Genomic DNA, 12,823 nt, shown 5'->3' on the forward strand with positions numbered 1-12,823 from the left:
TTGGGTTCCCGCTCTATTGGCGTTCTGCCTTGCCTACTCGCCTGGGGTAGTCCTAGTGGTGGTGCTAGACTGCTGCTCATGGCTGATGTCCCCCTCACTGGTACATCCCGGATAATGTTCTGAGCAGGCTCCGTACGTATGGCAGGGTCTGGTGTAGTCCTCACATGTACCTCCTGCTGCAAGAGGCTGAACTGGTGGTGTAAGGACTTCCAACGACTCTCCTGTCGCCCCGCCTCTTGCTCCATTCGAGTGTCCCGTGCCTGCTGCTGTGCCATGTGGGTGCGGAACATATCCCGCAGCTCCTGGAGAGACGCATCTTCGGCCACCCTGGCCAATTCTGGTTCCATACCTCCTTCATCCGCCCCTCCAACGGCTCCTTCCTCTTGCTGCCCAGGCCTTAGCTTCTTCGGTCCCATTTTAGCAAAAAAAGTAAGGCACTGGAGGTGGATGATGGAAAAACCAAAACTAAGGACAACACTCGAAAAAAAAATAAAAAATACTCACTACTGTACTCTTATGGCCATCTCACCACTGCCACCAGTGTAACGGGACCGAGCGGTGTCGCCGTGTGCGGGTGGGTCTGACCAAAACTCAGAGTCAAAGTAGTTGCAGGAGCTTTATAGATAAAGCAGGACAAAATTATTTACAATCCCCAGTACAAGCTTCCCCCCCCAGTGAAGACAAGAATATCCAGCTCAGTCAGTCATCGGCTTGGCCTCACACACAGGAGGGCAAAAATCAGCAGTGCTTCCACTCTCTCTATCAGAGTAAAACCCCCAGCCCTTTACATTTGACAAACCAACCGATACATATACACCAGGGACCACACCATTTACAGATAGGGGGTACACTTCATAAATCAATCAGCATACAAAATACATAAAACACTCTAATAGAAAAATGGGTCATCATACAAGATACAAACAGCTTCATATCAAGTCCATGCATTTCAATCAGGTTTCCCTGTAGCAAAATACATACTCAACACAGCTGCCGATTGACAAGGGCGATCTCCGTTATCCCCACTACTACCAACCGAGTAAACCTGCCCAATCTCCCCCCGGAACCAAATAAAGATTCCGCATCTCCCGTTGGCACCCTTTTCTCCGGGACCGATGTTTTTACAGCCTTGGACAATAGCTCAAATACGCATGCCGCTGGTAACTTACACTTCTTATCCCTCTCGATGTTTACCTACAAAATAAATGTCTTTTTACCATGTATCAAAGTCTCTTGTATGTATTCTGTATGTCCGTTAAAATGTTTTTGCATTTGAATGTCCATGTACCGTGCGTTGAGTGTATTGTGTATCGTTGTCTACTGTGCCGGAATGGCACCGTTTCTGTGCGGTCTCATCCAGACCGTCACATCACATGTAGCATGAATTGTGTAGCATCTTGTAGCATATGTCTGTCATCATGATTTGATATTTCATCGCCTAAAACAGGAGAGTTTTGATCCTGCTCACAGGAAGTCCTTCCCAAAGCAAAACTTACATATGTACCTGCCCTGCATGTTTGACTGAAAAAATCTGTGAACACACCTGATTTCACAGATCACTAGAATTGAAATGTCATTGACTGTGGTCCGGTGCGCGTAGAACAGTGATAGCTGGAATGTGATGGAACAGGCGTGTGTGTGTGTGTGTGTGTGTGAGTGTGTGTGTGTGTGAGTGTGTGTGTGTGTGTTTGTTTGTGCGTGTGTGTGTGTATGTGTGTGTATGTGTGTGTGTGTGTGTGCGCATTTGTGCGTGTGTGTGCGTATGTTGGGACAGGCAGGGGATAGGGTGTGTGTGTGTGTTTGTGCGTGTGTGTGTGTGTGTGTGTGTGTGTGTGTGTGTGTGTGTGTGTGTGTGCATTCGTGCGTGTGTGTGCGTATGTTGGGACAGGCAGGGGGTAGCTGGACTGGAACATACTGTGTGTGTGTAAGGGAAGGCAGCCCTAGGCAACTGTGTGTGAGTGTGTGTGTGTGTGTGTGTGAGTGTGAGTGCGTGTGTGTGTGTGTGTGTGTGTGTGTGTGTGTGCGTGCGTGTGTAAAATATCAGATCTGCACATTTGAAATTAAATTTGTTCAAATCCCTTATATGTTAATCCTGTGATTGAAATGCAGTTTAGAAGAAAGCCCTTCTAATTCAGTATAGAAAAAATATGATCTCTAGGTTGGACGTTAGCAGACCTGCTCTGATGTGTTAAATTAGTTGAGATTGGTCTCACATAAGTACCAAGGACCGTGAGATCTGTTGAATGATTTTGAATGGTAAAACCGGTTGGTAAGATAGAGGCAGTTTCCTATAGAGAAAAGCTACTGTCCAGTTATAAAGTCATAGAAAAGTCAACCCCCTGACTAAAGTTTATGAATGAGCCATTAAAAAAAGACAAAAAAAATGTAAAGTCAAATAAATATTTATTAAGTGCAATGCATTGTAAGACTATTCACATTAACCAGGATCTTTAATCCAGATGAAAGTGACATGGATTCAGAGAGCTTATTCTGAGTAAGAGTATTCACATTAACCAGGATCTTTAATCCAGATGAAAGTGTCATGGATTCAGAGAGCTTATTCTGCAGCCTCTTTGCCCTTTAAAAAAGAACAAATAAAATGAATTAACTAGATGGCAAATACAATACATCAATAACACTTACATTTTCAAAGTTTATTTGTCAAATAATAATATTTCTTCATAAAACATTATCTCACCTTTCCGCCATCACGGCTCTTGGCCCTGAGCTTGTTGACCTGGGTCTCAGCAATGTCAGCACGCTCCTCAGCCTCCTCCAGCTCATTCTGCACCTTCCTGCACTTGGCCAGGTGAGTATTGGCCTGTTCCTCCTGTTGTATATGAAATTCAGTGCAATTAAAACAGAAAAATGAAACAAGAGTCAATTTAAAGTAGCAAATATTTTCCTGTTCAGCAAAGGCAGAAAAATACTCACAGCTTCCTCAGCCTGCCTCTTGTAGGCCTTGACCTTCAGCTGCAGCTTGTCAACCAGATCCTGCAGTCTGGCGACGTTCTTCTTGTCCTCCTCAGTCTAAAAAGAAAAGGTTTGTCAAGGATTGTCCTTCCCTCATTTTGCATGCAGTTCTAGAGAAAGAGGAGAGCTTTCTTACCTGGTAGGTGAGCTCCTTCACCCTCCTCTCGTATTTGCGGACTCCCTTGACAGCTTCAACACCACGTCTCTGTTCACCCTCAACCTCACCTTCCAGTTCACGAACCTTAAAAAATATTTCAATTTCAGTTACTGGCACCAGTTTTGTTATGATGAGTTAAACATATTCATTCAGAGTCATATTTTGTTGCCTACCCTGGACTCCAGTTTCTGGAGCTGTTTCTTGCCACCCTTCATGGCCAGATTCTCTGCCTCATCCAGGCGGTGCTGCAGGTCCTTGACAGTGACTTCCAGGTTCTTCTTCATCCTCTCCAGATGAGAACTGGTGTCCTGCTCCTTCTTCAGCTCCTCTGCCATCATGGCAGCCTAAATGATGAAAGAGTGTATTTTTAAATAATAGAAATAACAGTTCTTTTAAATATAATGCTCCGTTTCAGAAAAAGAAAACTTACATCAGTGATGGCTTTCTTGGCCTTTTCCTCAGCATTCCTTGCCTCCTGGACGATGTCATCAACTTCACCTTGGACCTGAAGGAAGTCTGTCTCAAGCTTCTTCTTGGTGTTCAGCAGACTGGTGTTCTAGTGTGGAAAAAGAAACAGTTATATCTTGAATGCTGGAGCTGTTTATTTATGTATCGGTTTAAACAACCTTTTTTTAGTCTCTACCTGGGAGTGGAGGAGGCCAACACGCTCACTGGCATCAACCAGCTCCTGCTCAGCCACTTTGCGGCCTCTCTCTGTCTGCTCCAGGGCAGCTCTAAGCTCCTCAATCTCAGCCACCATCAGGTTGTTCCTGCGCTCCACCATGGCAGCCTGCTCCTTCATGTCTTCCTGTCCTCTGACAGCATCATCAAGGTGCAGTTGAGCATCCTGGTTGACAGAGAAATGTATGGTGTTTGCTATACTCAATTGGTGCGAGCTCTGTAATATCCAAACACTGAATATTTACACTACTGACCTTGAGCTGACCCTGGACAGTCCTCAGACTTTTCTGGGACTCAGCAGCCTGGCGGTTGGCGTGGCTCAGCTGAATCTCCATCTCATTAAGGTCTCCCTCCATCTTCTTCTTGATTCTCATGGCATCATTCCTGCTCCTGACCTCAGAGTCCAGGGTGCTCTGCATGGAGTCAGTCACCCTCTGGCTATTCCTCTTAATCTGCTCCATCTCCTCATCCTTCTCTGCAAGCTTCCGGTCAACCTCACCCTTGACCTGGTTCAGCTCAAGCTGAACACGGAGAATCTTGGACTCCTCATGCTCAAGAGTTCCCTATTTTAAAATAAAGTGTAATACAAAGAATTTTAAGATATGACCAATTGCTGAAGTCCTAATGAATCTCTTCACTCCATCCTGTTGGATTTAGTATTTGTACCTCAGCCTCTTCCAGGGCAGTCTGGATCTCAGCCTTCTCAGTCTCAGCAGTCTTCTTGGCCTTCTCCAGCTCATGAATGCTCTTTCCAGTCTCACCAAGCTGCTCCGTCAGCTCAGAAATCTCCTCTGCAACAAGACATTTAAAACCCTTAACAAAAAGTAATTATCTACAAATGTACTATTGATTTGTATTCCAGTATAAACATTTTGTTTTTAGCTTCCCTTAACAAGCTTTGATTTGGAAGTATTTTCAGGCTATCTTGACTTACGTTGGAGATTCTTGTTCTCCCTCTTAAGAGTCTCCAGTTGGTCAAGAGCCTCCTCATAGGAGTTCTTCATTTTGAACAGTTCAGTACTCATAGAGCGAGCCTCTTTCAGGGCACCCTCCAGCTCTGCCTGACCCTCCTCATATTTCTGCTTCCATTCTGCCAAGACCTTTAAAAAACAGTTTGTGCCTTGGGTGAATTTCACATATAAGACACTGCTACCACAAATCCATATGCTCATATTATGTTATATGAAGGCTAGTTTGTCCTACAAAATCACATAAATTCCAGAAAGAGGTATAACCTTGTCAAAGTTTCTCTGCTTCTTGTCAAGGTTGGCAGCCAGACCATTGGCTCTCTCCACATCAACCATGAGGTCCTCAACCTCACCCTGGAGTCTCTGCTTGGTTTTATCCAGAGAAGCACACTTGGAGTTGATGGCCTCAATTTGTTCCTCAGCCTCCTGAAGACGTTGGGCAAGCTTTTTCCTGATAACGCAAACGATTTAAGTTAGAGGACATGGACAGGTTTTAGTAGACAACGTAACAACCTACATCCACATTCTATGTGTTTCTTAGCCTGTTTGGTACATACTTGGACTCCTCAAGCTCTTCAGTGCGCTGGATGGCATCAGTTTCGTACTTGGTCCTCCACTGAGCAACTTCGCTGTTGGCCTTGGACATACCACGCTGCAGCTCAGCCTTTGCCTCCTGCTCCTCCTCAAACTGCTCCCTCAGAAGGTCGCAGTCGTGACGTGCAGACTGAACACCGTGGGCCAGGGCATTCTTGGCCTATTTGGGAACAATGAATGGTGTTAATTTAGTGCTTCAAAGAATGTGGGTTATGTACTCCAATTTTTTCATGTCATTCAAGGGTATCAGTACCTTGACTTCCTCCTCATTTAGCCTCTTCAGCTCCTCAATTGACTGAGTCAAAGCCTGTTTGCTTCTACTCAGCTGAGACACAAGAGCATCTTTCTCCTCAACCTGGCGGCCGAGTTCACCATTTTCAGTCGTAAGTCTTGCTCTCTGAGCACTGAGGTCGTTGACCTGGCGTGCACCCTCATCACTCTTGGCCTTGATTTCACTGAGTTGGTCCTCAAGGGTACGGCACATCTTCTCAAGATTTCCCTGTTTGTGAAAGTAAAATTAATAAGAAACACAGAAGTCAGAAATGTTTATGACAATTATTACAATTGTATTTAATACAAAACATACAAGAATATGTATGTTTTATATCATTGTTTGCAGTATGATATTGTTTGTAGTAAGAGTCAGCTAGAGCATTAAGGTTTACATGTCACAAACCTTAGCTTTAGCGACTCCCTCCATGTTGCTGGAAAGATCATCAATCTCCATCTTGTATTCACTCTTCTCCTTCTCAAGCTTCTGCTTGACACGCTGGAGGTTGTCGATCTGCTCTCCCAGCTCGGCCACGCTATCAGCCTGCTTCTTACGGAGAGCTGCAGCAGTGGCTTCATGCTGCAGAGTGGACTCTTCAAGGTCACGTCGCAGCTTCTGGAACTCAGCTTCACGCTTCTTGTTCATCTCAATTTGAGCAGCAGTGGCACCACCAGCCTCCTCAAGCCTCTCACTGATCTCCTCAAGTTCCCTGGCGAGATCAGCTCTCTGCTTCTCAACCTTAGCACGAGCTGCACGCTCAGCCTCGATCTCTTCTTCCAATTCTTCAATGCGGGCCTATTGGTTGTTAAAAAGAAATAAGTGATACTAAGAAAGCACGGGCAGATGATAGTAAACACTATTCGGTACTGAAGATGTGAAACAAACCTGAAGCTCCTTGATCTTTTTCTGGAGCTGAGCACCCAATGATTGTTCATCCTCAATCTTGCTAAGGAGCTGGCTTGTTTCAAAGTCCTTCCTGTATAATTGTAAATTAAAATAGTTGTTAACGGCTGCTTATAGGACTAAAGGACTAAAACATGTTTGCATGAATCATTAGTTGCCAATAGAATTCTACATTACTTCTTTAGCTTCTCATCAGACTGCTGCTTGTCATTCTCCAGATCCATGACATTCTCCTGGGACAGTTTCAGGTCACCCTCAAGCTTTCTCTTGGCTCTCTCAAGGTCCATGCGGAGCTTCTTTTCTTGCTCCAGAGAACCCTCAAGCTGCAGATATAAAGCATAAAGTAATTAAGTAGCACAATGATATATGTGCATGGAATTCTTTTCACAGACAGTCCCTTAACTCACATCATCCACTTGCTGTTCAAGCTTAGTCTTGGCCTTGGTCAGAGTGTTGACTTTGTCTTCCTCTGCCTGGAGATCATCAAGAGTCTGCTGATGGGCCTCTTGGAGGGCTTTCTTCTCTTTTGTCAGCTTAGCAATGGCCTCATCCTGAGAGGCCATCTCCTCTGTCAGGTTCTTGACCTACACATAGAATGTTTTATATCAATATCCAGTAAACCTCACAAAGAACATTATTTATTTTTATTTTTTTAAGAATATAAACCTTGTTCTCAGTGGCATGTTTCTCCTTCTCCACTTTGGCCAAGGTCAGCTCCAGATCATCAATGTCCTTCTTGAGCTCAGAGCACTCATCCTCCAGTTTCCTCTTCTTGGCAGTTAGCTCAGCATTGATTTCCTCCTCATCCTCCAGTCTCTCGGTTGTCTCCTTAAGTTTGGCCTCAAGCTGGATCTTATTCTTGATCAGACCCTCACACCTCTCCTCAGCATCGTTGATAATTTCATTGCTCTACAGTAAATACAAGATAAAAGGATGAAATCTGATTTGTATTGAAAACATAATTCTCAGACAGTGATTTGAATATTGCAATGATGTGAAGAATTGTTACCCGTTGTACAGTTATACACTTACAGATGACATTTGCAGATTCAGGTCATTCCTCTCTTGCGTAATAGCCACCATCTTCTCCTCAAGGTCCTTCTTCTTGGCATCAACCTTTGCAAACATGTCTTTGAGTTTTGCATGTTCCTCCTTCAGGGCAACCAGCTCCTTCTCAGTTTCAGCACTCTGAAGCAGAGGCTTGATCTTGTAGTACACCTTCATCCATGGCCAGTGCTTCACATTAATGAATGAGCGGATATTCATCTGGATAGTGAAGATTGCATCTCTGCAAAAGAGGTTGATTTGTTGATTAAACCGTGTTGAAGCTTACTGAATAGATCAGAGGGATTCTGTCAAACACTGACAGTGATTAGTCAAGTCTTTTATATACATCTGTGTTGATGGAAATTATCTCTGTTCTATACGTTTGTAATTTAATTTATAAGAGATTGGCAATTCATTCAACACAACCTATTGTGTTACAATTAAAAACCCTGCAATGCTAAGTTTTATGGCATATCATTTTGTTGAGCATGATTCAACCAAATACATCACACATTACCTCCTTTCCATCATCGCGACAAACTCCTTCCTCATCAGGTATGCACGGCACAGAGCCTGAGTCATTGTGACCAGGGCAAGCAGTTTCTCATCTCGCATCTCCTCAAGGGTACCAAGCAGACCAGCTTTGAAGAACACCTAAAAGAGAAGAACAAATAATTATGAGGTGTGTGATTGAAGGGAGAAATGGACACACTGAATGTAATTCAATATTTATCCATAATAATTGATATTCAATAGAAACATTCTCCACCTTAGTGTGTCCAAACTTGTACTCATCGTGATCAACATCGATAGATCCCAAGAGCTTCTCAGCAGCCTTCTTGTTATCAATGAACTGACCCTCAGGAATAACACTGGCATTCAGTACTTTGTATCTGTTGTCAATCATGAGAAAAACATTCATTTCCCCATATAATACATTTATGAAGTGTGTATTATAAGTTATTGTTGTATATTGTTGTATGTTTACCTCTGCTTGAAGTCAGCATACATGATTCTGCTTGGGAAACCCTTTCTACAGATTCTGATACCCTCCAGTACACCATTACACCTGAGCTGGTGGATGACCAGGAAGTTCTGCATATAACCTGTGAAAATACAGAGTGTTAAATTTTCAAGCAAATACAAGGTGATGAATAATGGAAATGTCTTAATTTACTAAAAGCCCTTTACCTGGTTTCTTAATTTCATTTGGAATCAGACAACGCACAAAGTGAGGATGGGTGGCCCTCAGGTTGGTCATCAGTTTACCCAAGTTATCCTGTTGAGGCAAGAATGTATACCATTTTAATCATAAAAGTAATTGTGCTGGGACAATTATTGATTGATTGATTGATTGATCATGTTGGTCTTGATATTAAAATACAGACCCTGAACTGTGAGGACACAGTCTGCATGGAGCCACCCTTCTTCTTACCACCCTTCTTGGCACCACCAGTTTCTGTTGACATACAAAAATGTAATCGGATAGTTGAATTATATACATAGAATCTAATATAATAACTATGTGTGTATTAGTTTTTTGACTTGAACAGGTTATTACCCTCAACAACAGGTGGGTACAGGACAGACAAAAGTTTGACTGATGACTTCTGGTACAGCTGCACGACAGTGTCGTTCAGTGGATCCTTGTTCTTGTCCAACCATCCAGTGACATTGTATTCCACGATGCCGGCATAGTGGGCCATGGAAAAGTGAGCCTCCTGCTTGCCTTTGCCAGGCTTGGGCTTCGCAAAGGCTGCTGTCTTTCCAAGATGCTGGGCATACAGCTTGTCCTTGAAAGTGGTGTCAGAGGCCTTGGGGACAATGCACTCCTCTTCAAGGATGGCAAAGATACCCATGGGCTGTTGAAAAATAAGATTGCGTAGTTATAAAAGTGGACATCATGAAACTATACAAACCTAACCGTGTGCTATGTGGATTGATTGAAACTGACCCTTTCAATCAGCTCAATGCAGGCAGCCAAGTCCATGCCAAAGTCAATGAACGCCCAAACAATGCCCTCTTTCTTGTACTCTTCTTGCTCCAGGACAAACATGGTGTGGTTGAAGAACTGTTGCAGTTTTTCATTGGTGAAGTTGATACACAGCTGCTCCATGCTGTTGTACTGTGTTGGATACAAATTCAAACATTATTGAGAGTGGCACCCTTAAGTCACTAGAAACAAATAATGTTAGTGAAGAATCTTAGAATTTTGTCCTCACGTCAAAAATCTCAAATCCAGCAATGTCCAGCACACCAATGTAGAACTGACTTGACTTCTTGGTGTCCAGCATCTCATTGATACGAATGACCATCCACAAGAACATCCGTTCATAGATAGACTTGCACAAGGCTGACACTGCGTTGTTGACCTAAAACAATATGTAAGAATAACTACTTACTATGATGAGAAAAGGCAGGGTTTCCACTGTCATGGAGGAAAGTCATGGAGTTTTAAAATCCCATTTTCCAGGGGTAGGAAAGTCATGAGATTCAGTTAAGTCACTAAAAGTTCTAGAAAAGTCAAGAATGATTATGTTGTTGAATGTAGGTCTAATGAAATTAATTATGTTATTGTACTGTTCCATGGATAGTGGTTTTGTTGTGCCTGATGCAGTCTCGTGTTATTTACTTTTCAGAGTGTAGGCCCAATCTGTGCTGTAAATATTTCTGATATTTATTAGTTTGTGAAGATTCATGAAGATTTAATTAAAGGTCCTTGAAAAGTTTTGAAATGTTGTCAATGATAACGGTTGTGAACCCTGAGAAATAAAATACCAGCATTAACATTCTTGTCAAACAATGTCCCTGTGGTCTTTAGTCAAGCTTGTATGTGAAGTACCTGTGGCACAGTCTGACCCTTGGTGACATACTCAGTTCCGACTTTCACCCTTGGGTAGCACAGAGCCTTCAGCATATCAGCAGAGTTCAGGCCCAGGAGGTAAGCGACTTTGTCAGCATCTTTAAACAAAGCGTTTAAGTGAGTTATTAATATACATTTTTTTACCCAGGAAAGTCATTCTTAACCTCAATTGAGAGGCCACTAAAACATATCTAATGAATGACAGAGTAGAGGTATTTTCAGGCTTCTGTTGTAGGTAATAAATATAATACATTTATAACTATAGTCAGAGGAAAAGTACAACTTGAAGTTAATATACATGCTGATCTATCTTTTAATGAAATTACTAAAATAAAAATAAGATAAGATAAAAAATAAATAAGACTACCTAGTAGTTATCACTAGAAATGACTCAAGTCCAGTAGTTTTGAAACCTACCCTCAGTGCCATCAGGCTCAGCCTGCTCCTCACGCTGCTTCTGCTTGAATTTCAAATTTCCATGATGGAGCACAGCACCAGTCAGTTTGTAAATGGTGACTTTCTCCTCTGCAGTGAAACCCAGGATGTCAATGGCTTCCTGCAATCACATGCATAAATGCAAATGAAGCTCATCATTCTTGTTAATCATTAGTGTTTTTAAGAATGTCATTCTCATTGTATTAATTGTCCAGAATAAAATCTCGGAATGGATATCTCACATCTGTGGCGTCCAACTCTTCATTGTCATTAATGCTGGCTACAGCGATCTGCCCCTGACTGCACATGGGGAAGTCATAGGGGTTGTTTGTGATGAGAGCCATCTCTGTAGAGGGAGAAAACAATAATTTGTTGTTGCGAATTAATAATAACATGTAATGTTTTTTGATTGTTGGTTGAAAATAATAACCCTACCAATAAGCTCAGGCTTGTGGTTGGTCATCATCTGGAAGAAGATGTGGTAGCCTCTCTCATCAGGAAGCTGGAATGTCACTCTAGACTTTTCCAGCAGGTCTATTTAGGTGGGGAGGAATATATCTTAACTTTTGAAAAATTAAGGCAGCAATCATGTAAAATGTTGATATACACAGGATAGTATACTTACAAGTCTCAATATCAGCTTTAGCCAGTTTTCCTGTTGCGCCAAAGTGAATCCTGATGAATTTTCCCTGTTTTAGACAGAATTATATCCTAAGTTATTGTATCTTATTAATAACCACAGAACTGAGGCCAGAGAAGTTAAATGAGAAGTTAACTTACAAAACGGGAAGAGTTGTCATTCCTCACAGTCTTAGCATTACCATAAGATTCCAACAGTGGGTTAGCAGCAATAATCTGGTCTTCAAGAGAGCCCTGCAAGTGGAAGAAACATTCAAGGATTATGTTGTTATGAAGAGAATGTTTGTGTTGCTTTATGATAATTAGCAGATAAGTGTAAGGGGTCTGACCTGCATCTTTCCAGGCTCTGGCGCCTTTTTCTTTTCACCACTACTGACTGCAATTGTTGCAAAGTACTGGATGACACGTTTGGTGTTCACAGTCTTCCCAGCACCGGATTCTCCGCTAGATTAAACATAAGATATTGAAATTTTTCAGATAAGAACTGTGTGTGTCACAAGGTAACATACATGATAATGCAAAGTTTTAAGTCATGCATTGACACTTACGTAATCAGAACAGACTGGTTCTCCTTGTCTGTGGGACATATGCAATTTTAGATAAATAAATTGTTCTTAATTAGTTCATGAACAAATATGTACATTATCCCTTACTTATTTAGTGGCTTTTAAATTGAACGCTTACCTTGGAGCATGAACTGAAAAGCATTGTCAGAGACAGAGAAGATGTGGGGTGGGGCCTCCATACGCTTCTTGCCTCTGTAGGCCTCCACCACTTCTTGGTCATACACAGGGAGCCACTTGTAGGGGTTCACAGTGGCACAGAAAAGTCCAGAGTAGGTCTAGAATGGGGAAATAAAGGGGATTGGTTTCAGAGCTCTATTTTTTTTTTTGCAGTTTTTCATCTGTGAGAAAGCATAAAGCTTACGTAGATCATCCATGCTGCATAACGCTCTTTGAGGTTAAACAGGACAGAGGCTTCATTGAGGTGGGTCATCATGGCCATGTCCTCAATCTTGTCATACTTGGGAGGGTTCAGGGGGAAGATATCCTCCTCCTTAACCGTTACTTCCTAAAACAAATGGACAATATAAAGAGATAAATGCAACAAACTTTCTGTTTAATGGAAATACTCAATCATTTTCTTAACTAAGAGCCTTGCTAACATACCTTTTTTTCCAGAAGCGTTTCAACCGTGACCATGCCACCCTCTTTCTTCGTGATTTTGGCCTTCACGTACAACTCCTCCTTGTCAACTACAAAACAAGCTGTCTTTGCATCAAAGGGGATGGT

At 42.3% G+C, this 12,823-nt stretch overlaps 1 protein-coding gene across 1 annotated transcript in view; it reads right to left on the bottom strand.

Moving 5' to 3' along the window:
* Positions 1-2,427: 2,427 nt before the first annotated feature.
* The window catches only part of LOC308375206 (myosin heavy chain, fast skeletal muscle-like), an 11,273-nt gene continuing 877 nt past the window's right edge, over positions 2,428-12,823 (bottom strand). The window contains exons 2-39 of the mRNA XM_080851289.1: positions 12,701-12,823; positions 12,459-12,602; positions 12,216-12,372; positions 12,080-12,107; positions 11,861-11,975; positions 11,673-11,765; positions 11,518-11,581; positions 11,328-11,426; positions 11,135-11,238; positions 10,875-11,013; positions 10,437-10,555; positions 9,817-9,966; positions 9,549-9,719; positions 9,156-9,456; positions 8,983-9,053; positions 8,786-8,873; positions 8,583-8,700; positions 8,364-8,487; positions 8,112-8,248; positions 7,580-7,835; positions 7,214-7,456; positions 6,955-7,131; positions 6,725-6,870; positions 6,530-6,620; positions 6,050-6,439; positions 5,627-5,872; positions 5,337-5,533; positions 5,047-5,230; positions 4,746-4,911; positions 4,478-4,602; positions 4,066-4,374; positions 3,774-3,977; positions 3,561-3,686; positions 3,304-3,474; positions 3,110-3,214; positions 2,935-3,030; positions 2,699-2,830; positions 2,428-2,578 (exon numbers count right to left, since the gene is read on the bottom strand). The exon at positions 12,701-12,823 is cut by the window's right edge and continues 93 nt beyond it. Of these exons, the coding sequence (XP_080707415.1) occupies positions 2,558-2,578; positions 2,699-2,830; positions 2,935-3,030; positions 3,110-3,214; positions 3,304-3,474; positions 3,561-3,686; positions 3,774-3,977; positions 4,066-4,374; positions 4,478-4,602; positions 4,746-4,911; positions 5,047-5,230; positions 5,337-5,533; positions 5,627-5,872; positions 6,050-6,439; positions 6,530-6,620; positions 6,725-6,870; positions 6,955-7,131; positions 7,214-7,456; positions 7,580-7,835; positions 8,112-8,248; positions 8,364-8,487; positions 8,583-8,700; positions 8,786-8,873; positions 8,983-9,053; positions 9,156-9,456; positions 9,549-9,719; positions 9,817-9,966; positions 10,437-10,555; positions 10,875-11,013; positions 11,135-11,238; positions 11,328-11,426; positions 11,518-11,581; positions 11,673-11,765; positions 11,861-11,975; positions 12,080-12,107; positions 12,216-12,372; positions 12,459-12,602; positions 12,701-12,823 (5,730 nt within the window). The 3' untranslated portion in view covers positions 2,428-2,557. The remainder of the gene's footprint in view (positions 2,579-2,698; positions 2,831-2,934; positions 3,031-3,109; positions 3,215-3,303; positions 3,475-3,560; positions 3,687-3,773; positions 3,978-4,065; positions 4,375-4,477; positions 4,603-4,745; positions 4,912-5,046; positions 5,231-5,336; positions 5,534-5,626; positions 5,873-6,049; positions 6,440-6,529; positions 6,621-6,724; positions 6,871-6,954; positions 7,132-7,213; positions 7,457-7,579; positions 7,836-8,111; positions 8,249-8,363; positions 8,488-8,582; positions 8,701-8,785; positions 8,874-8,982; positions 9,054-9,155; positions 9,457-9,548; positions 9,720-9,816; positions 9,967-10,436; positions 10,556-10,874; positions 11,014-11,134; positions 11,239-11,327; positions 11,427-11,517; positions 11,582-11,672; positions 11,766-11,860; positions 11,976-12,079; positions 12,108-12,215; positions 12,373-12,458; positions 12,603-12,700) is intronic.

Source organism: Sprattus sprattus (assembly GCF_963457725.1).
Source record: "Sprattus sprattus genome assembly, chromosome: 14".
In the NCBI taxonomy this organism is placed as follows: Eukaryota; Metazoa; Chordata; class Actinopteri; order Clupeiformes; family Clupeidae; genus Sprattus; species Sprattus sprattus.